Consider the following 20637-nt stretch of genomic DNA (forward strand, 5'->3'; position numbering starts at 1 on the left):
ATTTTTTTTTTTAGCATATTTTTGTCTACATTTGGGTTTCTATATATGTATAATAGTTTTTTGTTTTATTTATTTATTGCTCATTTCTTTTAGACTTGTTTCTACATATCATTTTTTTCATTTATGGATCAGTGAGTAGAGTGGCCGTCTTGCAACCGGAGGGTTGCCGATTCGATCCTCGGCCCGTCGAGTTCACGTTCCCCTTATTGCTCCTGGTGGGTCGTGGTTAGCGCCTTGCATGGCAGCTTTTGCCATCAGTGTGTGAAAAGGTGAATGTGACGTATCATGTAAAGCGCTTTGAGTACCTTGCGCTATATAAATACAGACCATTTACCAATGTTGTCCAAAAAAAGGTCATAGTATAGCATGTCGTCCAAATATTGTCAGATTATAGCATGTTGCTCAAAAAATGCATAGCCTTTGGTCCAAAAAAAGTCCTACTATAGCATGTTGTCCAAAAAACGTCATCATATAGCATATCGCTCTGAACACGTCATAGTGTACCGTGTCGTCCAGAAAACGTCATAGTTTAGCATGTCGCTCTGAACACGTCATAGTGTACCGTGTCGTCCTAAAAACGTCATAGTTTAGCATGTCGCTCTGAACACGTCATAGTGTACCGTGTCGTCCTAAAAACGTCATAGTTTAGCATGTCGCTCTGAACACGTCATAGTGTACCGTGTCGTCCTAAAAACGTCATAGTTTAGCATGTCGCTCTGAACACGTCATAGCGTACCGTGTCGTCCTAAAAACGTCATAGTTTAGCATGTCGCTCTGAAAACGTCATAGTGTACCATGTCGTCCAGAAAACGTCATAGTTTAGCATGTCGCTCTGAACACGTCATAGTGTACCATGTCGTCCAGAAAACGTCATAGTTTAGCATGCCGCTCTGAACACGTCATAGTGTACCGTGTCGTCCTAAAAACGTCATAGTAGAGCATGCCGCTCTGAACACGTGATATTGTACCGTGTTGTCCTAAAAACGTCAGAGTATAGCAAGTCGTTCAAAAAAACGTCATAGTATAGCATGTCGTCCAGAATACGTCACAGTATAGCATGTCGCTCTAAACACGTCATAGTATAGCATTTCATCCAAAAATCATCATAGTACAGAATGTTGCCCAAAAAATAGAGTATAGCCTTTCGTACAAAAAAAATCATAGTATAGCATGTCGTCCAGAAATAGTCATCGTTTAGCCTGTGGTCCAACAAACGTCATAGTTTAGTATGTTGTCCAAAAAACATGATAGTGTAGCATGTCATCTAAAAAACGTCATAGTTTAGCATGTCGCTCTGAACACGTCACAGTGTACCATGTCATCCTAAAAACGTGATAGTTTTGTATGTCATCCAAAATGTGACAAAAATGTCAGAATTTACTTATGTCATCCAAAATATCACAAAAACGTCATAGTTTAGTATGTGGTCCAAAATGTGACAAAAAGGCCATAGTTTAGTATGTTGTCCAAATTATCACAGAAACGTTATAGTATGTCGACCACAATGTCACAAAAATTTAGTATGTCGTCCAAAATGTGTAAAAATGTCATAGTTTAGTATGTGGTCCAAAATATCACTAAAACATCATAGTTTAGAATGTCGTCCAAAGTGTGACAAAAACGTCATCGTTTAGTGTGTCATTCAAAATGTGACAAAAACTTTAGAATTTAGTATGTCATCCAAAAGGCAACAAAAACATCATAGTTTGGTATGTCGTCCAAAATGTGACAAAAACGTCATAGTATGTCGTCCAAAATGTGTAAAACATGTCATAGTTTAGTATGTTGACCAAAATATCACAAATACGTCATAGTTTAGTATGTCGTCCAAAATATCGCAAAACGTCATAGTTTACTATGTCGTCCAAAATGTAACAAAAACATCATAGTTTAGTGTGTTGTCCAAAATATCACAAAAACGTCATAGTTTAGTATGTCATCGACAATGTGACAAAAACGTCAGAATTTAGTATGTTGTCCAAAATATCACAAAGACGTCAGAACTTAATATGTCGTCCAAAATGTGTAAAAGACATCATAGTTTAGCGTGTCGTCCAAAATATGACAACAACGTCATAGTTTGGCCTTTAGTCCACAAAACGTTGTTCTATCCCGTCTGTCTGAAGTAGGTCAGTAGCAACACAAAAACAGTCCAAATGCTGGTTTCCAGAGGAGTAGATGAGTATTTATTTGAAAGAGTAAGTTTAAAACAGCACAACATGTGAGGCGGTTAAAAGCAAATGGGTGTTAGTAAAATAAAAATAAAGAAACAGAACTAAAAGCGAACTTCATGTTGACACTGATGGGCATTCCAACCAGGAACAAAGTAAAAGATTATCAATACGAAAAAAAACCTCCTCCTGTTCACCTCTTAAGACTAAAAACACACCGCAGTAGCACCCTAAACTAAAACTACCAATGGGTTCCCTGTTTTCCTTTCTGAACAATTCAAAGGTCCCTCTCTATCTCCCCACACATCACCAACCACTGGAACAGATCTCCAAAGTTCTGCTGAAGCTCATCTTCCCTCAGAAGTGCTGCCAGATGAAGGAGCCTTTTGAGAGGCAGCTGGCATCATGATTGGACTGTACTTTGGTCTGATCCAATCCAGTTTTAGCTCCAGAGACGGCAGGTGGGACGAGTCAACGGAGGCTGAGTGGACGAAGACATGCAGCTGAGTACAATCCAGAAAACAACAGAATAGGAGTGCAGCGGCCCAGAGCCAGAACAAACAGAGTAGCATAGTATGTCTCTGAGAAAACATCATAGTTAGCATTTGGTATGAAAAAAACGGCATCATATACATTGTACAGTATATTGTACAAATAACAAGTCAAAGGAAAGAGACATACATTGTAGAATTGCAGCAATTAAGGGCTGACTGATTTACTGATTATCAGTATTTTAGTTTTTACTGATTTACGGTAATAAATACATTTAAAATGGTGCTACTTTGGCTCTGAACCTTTATCTAGCTGTGGTTGCTCTGTCTTCTGGAGTGATTTGATTGGTTTTACGTCACGAATGAAACTCCTTTAACTTAACATCTGTGAACAAAACAAAAACGTATTAACAAAGTTTTCTGTTAGAGTTTGTGTTCTACGTTTTACTCCAAAATTTTAAATACTTTCATTTACTGCACATGAATATCTCCTCCAAATGTCTCACTAATAATCATTATCAGCCTTAAAAACCCACAAAACACCCCTCTATACTCAAGCACACTTAGTACAGTCCGGTTCCCCCTTCCACAAATCTGTTTGGAATCTTCCCCTTCCTGTTTGTCAAAGTGGCCTTCTACCTGGACAGGTTTAGTTGGAGTTCATGCAACAAACATTTTGGGTAACTGCACTTTAATATGGATGGATGACACTGAATTAGAGTCTGTTTTAATGAGACTGAGTTCAGATGTGTAGCTCTGTCATTAAATCCTGCAGTCCCACAATGACAAGAATAAAGTTTGTCAACAAAAACTAAATCTGCTGGTGGATTCCATTAAAGTCCTAATAAATGATAATAAAGTGTGATACTAAAGGTTTGTGGGTCTAAAAATCTCAAAGTAAAGATATCAAGTTGAACATCTGGATGGAGGTTGATAAAACTTGACCTCCCTTCATTTCTCTGGAGCAACTCCATGGATTTTAGGGATCCTGGTTAAAGACCTGCTCTTCTTGTCGTCTTTCTTCGAGTCACTGTAAAAAGTGACTCCATCCTTGCCGACTTCATCACCTCTTCATGACAACTTGTTCTGCCTCTGACCTGGTGGAAACTGCACAAACGCAGGAAAACCTGTCGAGACTCGGATTTTCGAAAAACTCGTCAGGCGGGGGAAGGTTTGGTGGGCGGTGGGGGCGTAGAGGGGGGGCAGTGGGGGGAGGTGGGGGGGTAGGAGGGGGAGGCCGCCATCCCCCTCGTCTCCTACTCTCCGCCCAGAGTCCACCTTGGCTCAACCCATGTGGTCACTTGGAAACTACAATGACAAAGGGACGACGAAATTTATATATTTTTTAAATCTGATCTGTAGCTCAGTGAGTTAAGGGTTTGCCTATGGAGCTGCAGGTTGCTGGTTCAAGACCAGACCCTTCTTAAATTTTTTGAAAAACTTAGAGAACGACAAAGAAAGAAAAATGCCAGTGGTGGGTCTTGAACCTGCTACCTTCCACTTGGTTATCTCTCTTCTTATACCCTGAGCTACTTGCTCAGATACTAATTCTTCCTTTTTTGCGTATTTAACCAGGTTCAGTTTCTTGTTCATTTTAATGCCTGGTACCACTAAAAGCAGAGGAAAGCCCGGTTACTCTGCGATCACAAGGATTGGACTGTTGATGATTGTTCTAAGGTTCTCTTCAGGGATGAATCCGGTTTTCAGTTGACGTTCACTCCAGCCAACTTACTAGTTAGGAGAAAACAAGGGTGGTCTAATCATTTTTTCCATAACTATTATAGGCTCAGCGTCTTGCCTGTGGACACTTTTCCATACATGTAGAGGCAGACCGAACCACCAACTTTGAGATTAGTGGACAACCTGCTCAACCGCCTCCAGGCTGCTGTGTCTCAGGTCAGAACGTCCTCCAGAACCGTCCACTCAGTCTCCAGCAGCTCAGTGACATGGAATCAGAAATACACCCAAACATAAAACCGTGCACGGCCGTCACATTATCAGCTCTTGTGTAGCCGATCAGATGATGGCGGGATGTACTCCAGACTTTGCCGTCACTGAGCGAGTGTGTGTGTGTGTGTGTGTGTGTGTGTGTGTGTGTGTGTGTGTGTGTGTGTGTGTGTGTGTGTGTGTGTGTGTGTTATTCATCAGTTTGTGTTAAGAATTTATTATATAATAAAGTCTGTTCTCTGTTCTGTCTGAGACGGCCCTGGGTAAGAAAAATGTTAAAGTTGACTTGCAAAGAATTTGTAAAGTAATGTCAGTGTTAACCCTCCTGTTGTCTTCATTTCGGGAACCAAAAATATTGTTTCCTTAAACCCCCCAAAATTCAGCAAAAAAAAAAAAATCCCCCAAATTTCTGAAAATTTGCAAAACCTTCAGGAAGAAAATTCCAATAATTCCTTAAAAGTTTGCCTTAAAAGTTTTATTAAAAAAAGACAAAAAACTCCCCTTTGGCAAGAAAATTCTTGCAAATATTTTCAAAAAAGGAGTAAAACTCAAAACTAAACTAAAAATATCTAAAGTGATTACAAATATATCAGTACAACTTCTACTTTAAGAACATTCAATGTGAATGTTCTTAAAGAAACATTAACTTTTTCCACCAAAAATTATTCCAAAACTTCCTGAAAATGTTGAAAATAAAAAAATCCCCCCCCACACACATTTTCAGACTTTAAATCGGGTCAATTTTGACCCGCAGGATGACACGAGGGTTAAGTAAGAGTCATTCATTTGATATGTCTGAACTGTCATCAGGAATCAAACCCACAAAAGCAGATGTTTAATAAATCCATTTTAATGGAAAATGTAAAACCCTTTTGAACTTCAATGTACAAAGCATGTAACACTTGCACTTTAAAATTTGAAATTGAAGCAAGCCATGTTTTTTAAAAAAATACCTCAGTGAATGTATATATATGTATATATTTACATATTATAGTTTTTTATTATTTTGTCTTTTAACTTCAAAAGTTCACCATAGTAAATCTTAACAAAAACAAGACAATCAATTCTTTTCTTAAATAAATTACATCTTTTTTGTAAATGTCTCAATTGTACAGCGAATACTTTCTTTAATAAAATGCTGAAGTGTATAAGCCATTTAGTTTTTCCTTTACATAATACAATTTTACACAGTCTTTACAATAGTTTGGCAGTTCATTTTCAGAAAATGTATTTATGGCATGAGGACTGTAGAGCATCAACATTTCCCAAAGTTGCAGGCATTAGCTGGTGTGTGTGTGTGTGTGTGTGTGTGTGTGTGTGTGGTGTGTGCGTATGTGTGTACATGTGTGTGTGTGCGTGCACGCGTTGTGTGTCCTCCATCACAGTAGAGCCGTATTACAATTGAAAACCACATAGCAAAAGAAAAAAAAACTGTACAACTCACATTTACATTAATGCTTTTTTGTCTCATTAGCATTGCATCATCATAGAACTATAAAATAAATACATCTTCACAGAGGAAACAAAACCATGTCGTATGAAAAAGAAAGCCAAGAACAAAACTGCAACATACAGAAAGAACTAGAAAAGAAGGACGAGAACAGACAGATCACAGAGGGAATAACAAACGAGGAAGCAGATAAGACTGCCGACTGAAACATCTGAGATTTCTGGTTTGCATTTTTTTTCTTCCCTCAAATCTTTTTTTTTTTCAAATTTCAAAAACATCAGAGACGTAAGTTTTGATCCTGATGCTGCTGGTGATGCTGTTGTGATCAGCAATAGTTTCTTCTGTCCAAGACGTTAGTTTGGGCGACTGCTACAAACAGGGACTAAAGCTCCGAGCCTTCAGATTACAGTCAGTGAGCAGCAGGGGGCGCTCTGCAGAATGCACTACAAGTCACACTAATGAGGTCAGTTGTTTCCAGCAGAGGTTTGTAGTCTCTCTCACTCCGGTCTGTGGCTTTACCAGGTGTCCCGGCCAACATGCTGCTGCCCACAGAGCTCCAGTCCCCGTCAGTCCAGCGGCTCTCTGGTCTCGTGGTCGTCTCCTCTTGGCACTGAAGGTTTGGGGTGATGATGGAGGTGGTCGTGCCTCTTACTGGCCACCTGGATGTGCGACGCCGGAGCGGTTCGCGCTGTGAGCTCCCCTGGGTCACGTGACGAGCTCTGACACGGCAAATGTCAGCGGTCATGTGACCTCCCCGTGAGGAGGGTGTGGTGAAATGCTGAAGGGAATCACGGCCCTCTCTGGAAGGTGTGGAGGAGGAGGAGGCGGTGTCATAAATTCTCCTCCTCGTCCATCTCAGAGCTGCTTCTCTTCAAGGAGCTCACTGCCTCCTTCACACAGTGGTACAGAATGTTCTTCACCTGAGGAGGAGGACAGAGGTTCAACAACTTCACTGCTTCTACATCATCTTTTCATCTCACTATGTAAAGACCATGTACACACGTGGACAAAATTGTTGGTACCCCTCAGTTAAAGAAGGAAAAACCCACAATTCTCACTGAAATCACTTGAAACTCACAAAAGTAACAATAAATAAAAATTTATTGAAAATTAAATAATCAAAAACAGCCATTACTTTTGAATTGTTGATTAACATAATTATTTAAAAAAACAAACTAATGAAACAGGCCTGGACAAAAATGATGGTACCTCTATAAAAGATTGAAAACTATTTGACCAGAGTGACATGATTAACTCAGGTGTGTCATTTAATTGACAACACAGGTGTTTCCAAACTCATAATCAGTCAGTCTGCCTATTTAAAGGGAGACAAGTAGTCACCCTGCTGTTTGGTGAAAAGGTGTGTACCACACTGAACATGGACAACAGAAAGCGAAGGAGAGAATTGTCCCAGGACATCCGGAAAAAAAATTATAGCCAAACATCTTAAAGGTAAAGGCTATAAGACCATCTCTAAACAGCTTGAAGTTCCTGTGACAACAGTGGCTCATATTATTCAGAAGTTCAAGACCCACGGGACAGTAGCCAACCTCCGTGGACGTGGCCGCAAGAGGAAAATTGATGACAAATTGAAGAGACGGATCGTTGGAATTGTATCCAAAGAGCCCAGAGCAACCTCCAAAGAAATTAAAGGTGAACTCCAAGGCCAAGGTACATCAGTGTCAGATCGCACCATTCGTCGTTGTTTGAGCCAAAGTGGACTTCATGGGAGACGACCAAGGAGGACACCACTGCTGAAAAAAACTCATAAAAAAGCGAGAGTGGAATTTGCAAAAATGCATGTTGACAAGCCACAAAGCTTCTGGGAGAATGTCCTTTGGACAGATGAGACCAAACTGGAGCTTTTTGGTAAGGCACATCAACTCTATGTTCATAGACTCAAAAAGCAAGCATACGAAGAAAAGAACACTGTCCCTACGGTGAAACATGGAGGAGGCTCAGTAATGTTTTGGGGCTGCTTTGCTGCATCTGGCACAGGGTGTCTTGAAAGTGTGCAAGGTACGATGAAATCTGAAGACTATCAAGGCATTCTGGAGAGAAATGTGCTGCCTCGTGTCAGAAAGCTTGGTCTCACTCGCAGGTCATGGGTCTTCCAACAGGACAACGATCCAAAACACACAGCCAAAAACACCCAAGAATGGCTGAGAGAAAAGCGTTGGACTATTCTAAAGTGGCCTTCTATGAGCCCAGATCTGAATCCCATTGAACATATGTGGAAGGAGCTGAAACATGCCATTTGGAGAAGACACCCATCAAACCTGAGACAACTGGAGCTGTTTGCTCATGAGGAGTGGGCCAAAATACCTGTTGACAGCTGCAGAACGCTCATTGACAAATACAGAAATCGTTTAATTGCAGTGATTGCCTCAAAAGGTTGTGCAACAAAATATTAAGTTATGGGTACCATCATTTTTGTCCAGCCCTATTTCATTAGTTTGTTTTTTTAAATAATTATGTTAATCAACAATTCAAAAGTGATGGCTGATTTTGATTATTTAATTTTCAATAAATTTTTATTTATTGTTACTTTTGTGAGTTTCAAGTGATTTCAGTGAGAATTGTGGGTTTTTCCTTCTTTAACTGAGGGGTACCAACAATTTTGTCCACGTGTGTACATCAATGCAGTCTTCAAGTTCCAATGCTTCTCTAATTCTGAATGAATGAAATTATTCTAATCACTGAAAGCCATCACAAAAAAACAATCCTGCATTTGGGCTCTTTTATAGAGTTATAGATGTTCCAGAAATATGACTAAATCTGCCTGGTTAAACATGTAAATACAGCAATGATAGTATTTGGTTAGACATCCTTTAGCCATTGTTACAGGCTTCACAGTGGCTCAGCGGTTAGCACCTCACACCCAGAAGATCCCCGCTTCACATCCTGGGATCTTTCTGCATGTTTGCATGTTCTCTCTGTGCATACATGAGCTTTCTCCAGGTTCTCTGACTTCCTCCCACAATCCAAATCATGCTGAGGTTCATTGGTGATTCTAAATTGTCTGTAGGTGTGATTGTCTCTATATGGAGCTCTGTGACAGACTGGTGACCTGTCCAGGGTGTCCACTGCCTTCACCCTCAGTCAGCCTCCTCACAACCATAACGAGCATTTAGCTGTGTACAGATAATGGACGGACATTTTTACATTAACTACGTTCTTTTGGTAGCCGTCCACAAGCTTCTGGCTCATCTTTGATCAGTGCTCTCAACAGAATTGGTGCAGTTCATCTAAACGTGTTTGCTTTCTGACACAGACTTGTTTTTCCATCACAGTCCACAGGTCCTTTAGTCAGAACTAAAGCTTTAATTCTATTCTGGTGTCGCCATTTCTTCACCCCTTCTGATGTGTGTTTGGGATCAATGTCTGATCTAACCTTCTGGGTAATGACTTTCAGGATTCCTGAAGAATATGGAGTTAATCCTCCTTTATTATTCTATTTGCTTTATGTAAAGCACCAAAACAGCCCCAGAGCATAATATAAACACCAGCATGCCGGCGGTAGGTTTGGTGTTCTCAGGGTTAAAAGCCTCGGCTTCTCTCCTCCAATAATGTTTCTGATCATTCTGGTCAAATTGATCAATTTTGTTTCATATGAACGCAGCACTTTTTCCAGAAAGTAATTTTTTTTGTCCATGTGATGAGCAGCAAACTTCAGTGGAGCCTTAAACTTCTTCTTGCATGAAAGCCTCTCAGCCAATGACGATATAAAACACGGACTATGAACTCCGACATCTGTGTTCTAGTTCATTGCAGAGCTGCTTTTTGGTGATTCTTTGTTGACTACTGACCATCCTGACCAATCGCTTCTCAGCAGCAGGTGATAACCTGTATTTTCTTCCTGTCATGCATTTTATGTGCAGAAACAATGATCTGCACAGTTGATTCTTTGAAACGTCTACAAGTAAATTTTCAGATGAGTTCAAGTCAGTGGCTTGCTTCTTCAGTCCTATATTCAGCTCCTTGCTGAGTCTGAAGAGGACACCAAATGGCCCCACACAAACTGGCTCAGAGAAGTCGGCAGCTGTGGTCAACTGAAGTCACTCACAAGAAGGCAAGAGGTCATGGCACTAAGAAAATCACCAGAATCTGATAACTCAAGTTGCTGTTTGTGTATTTTGGCAAAGCACCTCCTGTCATATTTCCAGAGGACCTGAAATAAATCTATGAAAGAACCAAAATGATTTTCAATCACTTCATCAGAAAAATACCAATTTTAGGAGTCACTGGAGTCTCCAGACTGCCATGATCTACATGGTCTTCACAAGTGGGAGTAAACATTTGTCTACGACTGCTTAAAATCAGCAGGATTCTGTTTGTACGATGATTACACTCTGGAGTCATCTTGTTTCCAGCAGCAGAAGCAAAAAGAGATGTTCCCTGTTTTATTTCTGCAGAGCACAAACTGACAGGAGATGGAGGATGACTCACACCTCATTTACAACCCTGTCTAAATGGGTGGATGTGTGTGTTGAGTCTATTCAGAGCAGAGGGACTCGATGTCCTCAGAACATCACTGATGATGACTCACTCTGCCTGTCCTACACACACACACACACACACACACACACACACACACACACACACACACACACACACACACACACACACACACACACACACACACACACACACACACACACACACACACACACACACACACACACACACACACCCTTGTACTCCTATCTCTGTGGCAGCCAATGAAAGACATGCATTTCCCAACAGCTTTGCCTGAACTTACCCATCAGAAGCAAATGCCTGACCCTAACTCTTACATTATGTCTAGTTTCCTGTGGTCCAGCCTAATCTCATAACAGTCTATCAGTGGACTGTAGGTTAAAAAAAAGTCACATGCATCTTGGGCGGAGCAAAGTGAATCATGCTGCTTCAGTGTTCCATAAAAATGGTGACGAACGGTTTCAGCAGAACGTTTGCACTCAAGGGGGCACTGTGGTCAACAATGGGTCCATCCAATCATCTGTACACCGCTTAATCCTCATTAGTTGTGGGGGGTGGGGGGGGGGGGGGGGTGGGGGGGTGGAGTCTATCCCAGCTGACTTAGAGTGAAGGCAGGGGACACTCTGGACAGATCACCAGTCTATCACAGAGCTACACATACAGACAAACAATCACACTCACATTCACACCTACAGACAGTTTAGAATCACCAGTTAACCTCAGCATGTTTTGGACTGTGGGAGGAAGCTGGAGAACCTGGAAAAAAAATCAAGCATGCACAGGGAGAACATGCAAACTCCATGCAGAAAGATCCCAGAGGCGGGGACATGAACCAGGGATCTTCTAGCTACAAGGCAAAAGTGCTAACCACCAAGGCACTGTGCAGCCCTCAATAATGAGTAATTCAGCAAAAAATTAAAAAACAAAGAACAGGACTGCATTTTATACACAAACCAAATCCTCTACATGTCTCCAAATGCATTTTGAAAGCACTAACACACCAATAGCAGAAGGAGAAGACAATGCTACCTGAAATGAGTGGCCAATATCGGATTTATAACCACAGGATACAGGTAGTGAGTCAGACTACCGAACTCCTAACCCTAAAACTAAAAAGTAATTTAAACTTGTGCAGTCCAGCATTTTGGTGCTCACAAACCTGTAAGAACCCTCAAGTATGGCAGCTCTGGGCTTTCAGACAAATAAAAATGGAAACGCTTGTACAATGCACTACTGAATGTACCTGTAGTTTATCCTCATAGTTGACTTCCTCTTTGTTGGGTCGCAGCTCCTGGGTCAGGTGGAAGGAGCTGGCCACGTGCTCAGGAGACACAAAATCATTGATGACCTGAACACAGCTGTGGAGGTTCTGGACCTAGCACACAGAAAGGAGAGAGAGCGTTTATAGCAGCAGAGTGTCGCATGGCAAACAGCCAAAAATGAATGATAATTAACACAACTGGAAGGAAAACAACATGGAATTTGCATCTTGTAGTATCTAGAGATAAAGAAAAGCATCATTGTGCAAAACTTCAATTGTTCATAAAGCATGAGACATTTTAAATATATGAAGGTTGAACTCTGAATACAAATGTGTGTGATTTGTGGATGTGAGGATGGGAAATATGGAAGACTACAGTATTTTATGATGCAACGCAAAGTCTGTGGCCGTTACCTCCAAGCTCACTAGACCCTACTCAACACAGAAATCTTTCAAAGAGTGGAACACTACATTGTTACATTTTTCTAAAGGAACATTCTCCAAAGATTTTTCGATAAACTGTAGTTTTTAACAAACTGAAGGAAACTGAACTATTTCAACAGCAGAATAATGTTTTGCAGTTTTCTGGCAGCAGGACGGTGTATGTAGGAACGAGGCAGAAGCAATGAATAGACACTGTGCCACACTGTGGATCAAACACGGACCATAAATTGACCGCATACATCAGGCTTTGAGTTATACACTGGATTTGTCAGCAAGATACGTTCACTGCTGGTTTGCCTTTCCTATTGGGACTCAGAAAATTAAGAGAAATACTAAATTTGACATGAACATACAGCTCCGTCAGGGTCTCACAAGGAGAGCTCTCTTTGTGTTTCATGTTAATGTAAAACTAAAAATATAGACAACCAGTGTACGTCACAGAAACATTTTCATCTTCTGTCCATTGAGGTGGTCTGTGTTCACATCTTACCTGGTGCATGGCTCCTGCTGGTATGAGGACAGAGTCTCCCAGGAACTGAACCACGGTCCAGCCCTGAACTCCGTACTCATCCAACAGCCGCTGACGCTGCTTCCTGCTCAGGTACCAGCCCTGCTCTCTGATTGGGTCCTGGTCAAGTGTCACGTCCAATCCCTGCTCCTTGCACAGCTGCAGTGGTTGGTGAAGAGGAGAAAAAGGGTTTGTGAGGTAGAACTACACATTGCACTGAAAGTCACGGCTGTCCTTTGAGGCGGTTGCAGTAATTCAGTGTCTGTGAAGGAGTGCTGACCTTGTGCAGGAACTCTCGGAGCTTGTCCATGTCCCTGTTGAGGTAGATGTGCCACAGTGCCCCCGGTGTTTCACTGGAGTCCTTCAGCCTCCTTCGAACCCCCTCATCCAGATCTTCCTCCTCCAGACGCTTCAACACGCCTAGAATCATACAATCTCTATTTAGTCTTTTAGTCGTTTAAAAAAAAACATCCTGAAAAACTCCTGAACCCATTTATTTAGAGATGATACACAGATAAGAAAGCAAACCTTCTCTTAAGGACTAACCATGTTTAGTTTTTGCTAAGTTTTCATAACTTTCTCAGGTCACTCCACATTATTCTGAAGTCTTACCAGTTTTGGACAAGACTCCGTTGCCCTTAGCTACTCCCACATAGACCAGAACAGAGACCACGTCTGAGACTTCCACATGGAGGTTGGCAGTCCCAAAGTCCTGGTCCTGAGAGGCAGCTACACCTACAGAGAAAGACAAAACCGGTGCATAGAAGCAGGGACAGGAAGACTAACATTTTACATGAAAGCACAGCAAGCACAGTCTGATGTCTCTCTGTGTAATCCTGTGATAGACTGATGATCTGTTCAGGGTTAGGGTTGGTCAGCTGGGATAGAATCCAGCCTCCCATGACCCTACAGAGGATGAAGCGGTGTATTGATGGATAGATGTATGTATGGATAGATGGATGTATGGATGATGGATGTATGGATGGATGGATGATGTATGGATGTATGTATGGATGGATGGATGGATGCATGTATGGATGTATGTATGGATGTATGGCAAACATTTTTGCTTTGTCATTGTGGACTACTGTGCAAAGACGGATGAGACAATAAATTCACTGAATCCATTTTAAGTCTGAAATGGGCTCTAAAGCCTGTATAGCTGTAAAGATGATAAAATACTTTATTTACACATAATATTACACAGTCAAAATAATAGATCATTCTTAATCATTTGTATTTTTTTAAAGCCAGGAAAATAAGGTTTAATTGAAATTCAACAACCTTATTTTGAATTTAAACACTCAAGCCAATTTATCAAGGTCCCAGGAAACCATTTTAAATTTAACATAACACACAAAAAAAACATTAATAAGCTGCACATGAAAAGAAATAAGGATAACACAATGATTTCACCTTCATACATATTAAATAAAGACCCCGCACTGGCCTTCATGCACATCTCAATGTAAAGTGTGAGAAGGCTGCCAGGAGAGTGTTGTTTAGGTGGGAATGACGTGGAACACATGATTGTTTGTGTTTTTATATCATAAAGCCCATCTCATGCCAGTCCCTACTGAGCGTGACGAGACACCCAGGCAGCCTGAGAAAACCTGTACGGCAGTCACAGGACAGCGACAGAGGGCGAAGCGGGCTCCATTATCAAAGAATCACAAGCTGCTTATGAGCCAGAAAGGCAGCATGTTTGGAACTGGACTTTGTTTTCATTATGTTTGCATCTGATTTATTTAAGTGAAACTATCATACATTAAACTGAAGATGTCTCACATCGCTATTAATGAAATATCTATGCTTGCTAAACTTGCAAATGTCAGAAATGCACTGTAAATGGATGATGGAATGATAAAACTATGGACTGCAAACATCAAAGGGGTGTGAATAATGCAGTAATACAGCAGCAACAGTGGTGGGACTTCACTTGGTGTTAACTGGAATCATTTGGTAATTAGGGAACTATACACTCACGCCTAACTACAAACATATCCAAAAGTAAATCTACCCAGAGTGTATTTAAGGAGAACAATTATCTTTTACTTCCTACTACTAATAGATCAGAATTAAGCTAAATTATTTATCTCCTTGTCTATTGCTTTACAAAGACTTCAGTAAAATGACAATCATTGCCAGGTAACGTTAAATGACTGCTAAATTCTCCTTCTTACCGTAGGCACAGCAGAGTCTCGGCCCCAGATCCGGCCTGACAAAGAAAGACGGCAGGTGGGAGGCCAGGTTCAGGTTCCCCTCTGGATCAGAATACTCTGGCAGGGGTAAGTTCTTCATCAAGTCATCATATCTGCAACAAATCACCTCTTTTAGATGGGCTCACGATCATTCTTTCAGTTTCTATGCATCTTTAGACCTTTGTTTAAAACATAATAAACAGAATTATTACCGGCATTTTTAGCAGTAGCAGTGAGGCACAGAGAAAAAGAGCCAAAGGACGTATACCTTGAGGGCATGAGAGCCATAAACTCCTCTCCAGACGGCCAGTCCTTCAGCCTGTAGACCATCGGTTCTCCATCTTTAGACTTGGGTCGCTCTGAACAAGCACAATGATTTTAGTTAGATTGATTCACCGGTGCTTTATCGATGTATTTATAAAGTCAATCAAAGTGCAACAGTGAGCTGAACTTACTGGTGATATCCTCAAATCCATCCCAGAACTCCTTGATCCCAGAGTTGGATACCACCTGGTCTTTACAGTTGAGGAGATCTCCTTGGTGATCCGCGAACTCCTGGTTGAAGGAGTCAGCCTTCCACAGACTGGCGTTCAGCCGCTTATGGATCCCTGACACCAACACAGGCTACAAAAACACAAAACCAAACATTTATCTGTCAAGACATTACTTATATTTCAGTTTAGCACAGCTGCTCCTACTCACTGTAAAGTTTATTTATCACCTCGAGGTGGTGACTCAACACAAAACCTTCACAAACGTCAATTGCAGCAACACAGCACCAGTTAGCGGTTATTCTACGCCACTGGATCGAGTTTCTTTGTGCACCCCCTGTCAAACGTTTTAGGACACTGTCTCATTCAAATAAAGTAGAACCTGTCCTACAACTTTTGACAGGGGGTGTATTTCATCATATGGATGTGATCAGGGCAGGACTCTGATCATACATGTAAAGTTTCAGGCAGATTGGAGCATGTTCAGGGCATTTACACAGCACTTGAAATTTCATGGCGAAGGATCAAAATTCCAGAGGCCGCCACGGACACGCCCTTTGACTTTGGAAAAAGATTTTAATAACTTTGGATCATTAAGGCCTCCTGTATGTACTGGCCCAATTTGAGGTGAATTGGAGTTTCCCCCGAGGAGGAGTTCGCTGTAGAAAAAATGAAAAATGGGCAAAATCTGACAATCAACGCAAAATAGCTCACTTCCTGTTGGGTTTGGAATGTGGCTGTCACTGACTTTTTTGTTCAGCCTGATGTGCTGCATATGTGTACCAAATTTGGTAGATACACCCCCTGTCAAAGGTTGTAGGACAGGTTCTACTTTATTTGAATGAGAAAGCGTCCTAAAACCTTTGACAAGGGGTGTACACTTCAAACAAATGCGACTGAAACTGAGAGCTCATGTTGAAGATGAAACTAATAAATGGATAAAAACAGTCGCTTCTACAAAATTAGTGCAACACACAACAAAAGGGAAGACGGTGGAGTTGATCGAATCTAGACCCCAAATGGTAGAAAACAATATGACTACAGTGACAGAATATTGACTCATAAACTGCACTGTGAGCAAAGGGGATACAATTAAGGCCTATTATATTCTGTTTCACAGCTGCAGCATCTTTAGACAAATCATTGTACCATCTTTACACCGAGTGGATCAATCATAGCTGTTGTGTACTGTGTCATTACATTTCTGGGAGGTGCACATAAAGCTGTGGGGTAAATTAGAAACAGAAGTAGAAATCATGGTGAAGGCTGGTACCTGTCCTTGTTTCCAGCACTGTCTGAACAGCTTCCAGTTGTTTTGGTTGCGGTGATCTTTGAGCCACAGTAATCGTCTGTTGTTTAACCAGCAGTGAGGAATGTCTGGATGCTGATTGGTTGAATCCTCTGGTAAACCTGTGGTTACAGGTGCTGACTTCTTTTTGTCTGGTTTGACAGCCTCAGTAACAGCTGGGGCGTTGCTGCTGCTGTTGTTGCTGATGATGCTTGGGGTGACAGGTTCTTGCTTGATTGACAGCTTGGTGGTAATGTTCTGGCGGCTGGCAGGTATTTTATTCTCTACTACCGAAGCAATGATGTCATCGAGGATATTGGGCATGGTGCGTCCACCCTTTCCAGTCTGCAAAAGGAGGGAAGGGATAAACCAAAGTCAAAAAATATAGAATTACAAAGCAGACTTCTTCCCCATTTTGAAAAGCTGAAACATGGACAGGACTAGGTGGTAAAGTAACATCAATGATGTTTAATCCTCCCGTTGTCTTCATTTACAGGCACCAAAAAATGTCTGAGAAAAATCTAAAAATTCAGCAAAAAAAATTCCCCAGATGTCTGAAAATTTGCAAAACCTTAAGGAAGAAAATTCCAATAATTCCTGAAATGTTTCCCTAAAAAGTTTTATTTAAAAAAAATCCCCCAAATTTGACAAGAAAATTCTTGTAAATATTTTTTAAAAATGAGTAAAAATCTTCCAAAAAATCCTAACAATATCTAAAGTGATTACAAATACATCAGTAAAATTCTTAATATTTTCTTTAAGAATATTCACTAAAAAAATCAACCAAAATCCAGCGAATTTTGCTGGATTTTGGTTGATTTTTTTGTGAATGTTCTTAAAGAAACATTTTTAACATTTCTTTTTTCCATCAAAAAATATTCAAAGATATCCCAAAATATTTTCACTGTGAAAATTTGTATTTTTTTCCCCACATTTTCAAACTTTAAAAAGGTTTCAATTTTGACCCACAGGACGACACAAAGGTTCATTACTGACTACAACATAAGCATGTGGGTTGCGTACCTGTGAAGCGGTGGAGTAGACGGGTGCAAAGGCGATCCCTGCGTCCGTAGAACCCAGCTTCAGCTTCCCTGCTGTGGTAGTGAGCAGATCTCTGAGTGTGGAGCCCTGCTCTGTGCTGTTTGCCACCAGTGAAGTGGTTTTACACTGCTGCAGGACTTCAAGGCTGTCCTCCTCCTTGTCCTCCTTCATGGATTTACCGAGCAGCAGTGACTCCTTGTTTTCTGTTGGAGAAAGAGGAAGGAGGCAGAGCAGAAATAGAGATTAATAATCAGCAGCATGCTTTCAAAGAGCTGGATATGTTGACTCCTAACCTTCCTCTTTCCTCTCACCTTTCTTTTCCTCTCTGGATTTCTGCTCTGCTAGGTCAGCCAGGAAGTGTAGAGGAGACTGGGACTCCGGCGGGGTGACGGGAGCACTTCCAGAATCACTGTCTGGACTGCTTCCTCCTCCACCGTTAGTTTCTGCCTTGGTTCCTACTTGGTCAGAGTTCTGCTGAGAGCCTGCCTCAGCTTTCACCAGAGACAGCTTGTTACTGTGGTTCAACACGTTCTGCAGAACCTGGCAGAAATACACAGAGGTGACAATGAGAAGGAATATCAACCGGCTGAACTTATTACACAAATTTACCTCCAAGTCACAGAGCAAAGGTGAAAACATGTTTTAAAATTAGAAAAGCTTAATCTGCTCCTCCATCAAAGTATTTATCCAGTAAAAGGCTAAATCTAGGTGCCCACAATATAATTCAATTCAATTCAATTTTATTTATATAGCGTCAATTACAGTCAAATCGTCTCAAGACGCTTTACAGAACCCATATGCCTGAATATACATAGCAACACTATAATGGTTAATATTTCATCAGTCCAGCTAACATAAGTCAGACGTTTGTGCGCTGTTCAACTCCACATAATAATAAATGCACAATTCCCTTTGCATTCAACTGTTCACATGGTTTCATTTGTGACACAAACATTATGCAGGAAGCTCAACAAATGTCTTCATTACACATGCAAGATGGAAGCTCTACACTCAAATCAGAGTACATAGAAGTATGAAGAAGTTTAACACCGAGTGCAGATAACAGTCCTCAACATTGCCGTCCAAGAACAGCTGCTTTATTCCTCAATTCTTTAAGTCGTAGGTTGTTTTTTGAAATTTACACCTGATAAACTATCCCCAAATTTAGTCATTAACAAGTGCAAAACTGTTACGCTGTGGGGACATCTTATGATCAAACATTTGGTGGTCTCTTACAGCGTGACATTTAACCCATCCACACTGCATGATGGCCACGGAATAATTTGATGAGGAGAATTATGACGTGAATCGTGCTAGATCTGAACCCAGTTTAGCAGCTATAGGAAATCTTAGACTGGCGTGTTAGACAGTACTCTCCGCTCTAATCAAAACACCAAATGAGGGAGCATCTTTTTGAAGAATGGTGTTCTTTGCTCCAGTGGAATCCAGAGACTTGGAGAATCAATGCCAAGGTGCAGTGAAGCTGTTCTGGCAGCACGTGATTCTCAACATCTTACTGAGACACTTGGCTTTTAGTTTTATTTATTGTTATTTTTTGTATATGATAGATTGAACATGAGTTTATGATCACCTGCAATTCTACATATTTAAAACAACTTCTCAGATTTGTGACTATTATTTCAATGAAAAACCTGATACTTTCATTCTGTAACTGTCATTTATATGTTGCAAAGTTAATAAATAAAGCTGAGAAGAAAAAAACTTCAACTAATCATTAAGATTAACTCACACATGTAAGGAACCTAAAAGTGCTCTTTAAATATTCCAAACATACATAGCATTCCTATACAGTGTCCTAGCCCAAGACTTAGAATAATCTCCAGTACCTGTGAGACTCCGTTGGTAGCAGGTAGTTTGGTAAGGAGGTTCTGCTTGCTCATGCAGGGACAATGAGATTTGATTTCATGCTTGTCTCTCAGAGTGTGCATGGATGTCACCAACTCTGTCAGCACTGAAACGTCAAAAAGATGCAGCTGAATTTAAACATTTCAGAAAAAAAAACATTCAGTGGACTGTCATTAGAACGGTACAGTTGGGCCGTGAAATTCAACACATGATGCCTCCCTTTGGATTGAGGTTGTAACCCAAAATAAACAACAACATCATCATAAAAACTAAAACATATGAGCCACTTTACTCCAAACTTTACTCACTTTTCATCCATCTTTAATAAATAGTAACCACACAATACTATGCTACTATGCTTTCAGGAAATAACAAAACAAAGCAGGTAGGAGATGGAGACATGTCAGAAAGTGGTGTAAACAGGAAAACAAAAAGACGCTAGCATGTACTGTACCTGTGCCAGGTATGATCTGTGTTGGCATGAGGTGTTTGTGATCGTGGGGCTGGCCTTTAACACACTTCAGCCATCCATATAGTTCTTTATCTGATCACAGAGAGACACAAGTCACACATGGAGTAAACAGCCATCACACTGCTTAGTTTTTTACCATCGGTTCAGACGTATGCAGGAATACTAAAACTGTGATACACTACATTGTTATCTTTTTCTAAATCCTGCTTTCTGCGTCCACAGTCCATTTACTGGTCTGCACACATGGACAAAGCTCTTTTAGTGTGTCTGAGGCGCCTGTCCAAACGTACAAACACTGACCTTTGGAGCTCCGTCTCTCCTTGGCCTTGTAGCAGTCCAGGCAGACAACAAAGCCACATTTCTGACAGACCCAGTGGATGTTGAAGAGTGTTGCTTCGCATGCGTCACACATCTCCCTCACCCCCCTCACCGCTCTCTTCCATGCCAGCTTGGCTGAAACACACAGAGAATGGTTTCAATTTAAAAACACATTAATGTGTATTGATCAAAATGTCAGACATTTTAAG

At 40.9% G+C, this 20637-nt stretch overlaps 1 protein-coding gene across 3 annotated transcripts in view; it reads right to left on the reverse strand.

Moving 5' to 3' along the window:
- Nucleotides 1-5443: 5443 nt before the first annotated feature.
- The window catches only part of jmjd1cb (jumonji domain containing 1Cb), a 146953-nt gene continuing 131759 nt past the window's right edge, over nucleotides 5444-20637 (reverse strand). For all 3 annotated transcript variants that reach the window (XM_051939792.1, XM_022200488.2, XM_051939793.1), the window contains 14 exons: nucleotides 20411-20563; nucleotides 20093-20182; nucleotides 19620-19744; nucleotides 18084-18312; nucleotides 17755-17975; nucleotides 16717-17076; nucleotides 15408-15576; nucleotides 15221-15311; nucleotides 14935-15065; nucleotides 13364-13486; nucleotides 13032-13171; nucleotides 12734-12910; nucleotides 11782-11913; nucleotides 5444-6979 (listed from right to left, as the gene is read on the reverse strand). In XM_051939792.1, the coding sequence (XP_051795752.1) occupies nucleotides 6890-6979; nucleotides 11782-11913; nucleotides 12734-12910; nucleotides 13032-13171; nucleotides 13364-13486; nucleotides 14935-15065; nucleotides 15221-15311; nucleotides 15408-15576; nucleotides 16717-17076; nucleotides 17755-17975; nucleotides 18084-18312; nucleotides 19620-19744; nucleotides 20093-20182; nucleotides 20411-20563 (2231 nt within the window). In that variant the 3' untranslated portion in view covers nucleotides 5444-6889. The remainder of the gene's footprint in view (nucleotides 6980-11781; nucleotides 11914-12733; nucleotides 12911-13031; nucleotides 13172-13363; nucleotides 13487-14934; nucleotides 15066-15220; nucleotides 15312-15407; nucleotides 15577-16716; nucleotides 17077-17754; nucleotides 17976-18083; nucleotides 18313-19619; nucleotides 19745-20092; nucleotides 20183-20410; nucleotides 20564-20637) is intronic.

Source organism: Acanthochromis polyacanthus, chromosome 19, assembly GCF_021347895.1.
Source record: "Acanthochromis polyacanthus isolate Apoly-LR-REF ecotype Palm Island chromosome 19, KAUST_Apoly_ChrSc, whole genome shotgun sequence".
Lineage (NCBI taxonomy): Eukaryota > Metazoa > Chordata > Actinopteri > Pomacentridae > Acanthochromis > Acanthochromis polyacanthus.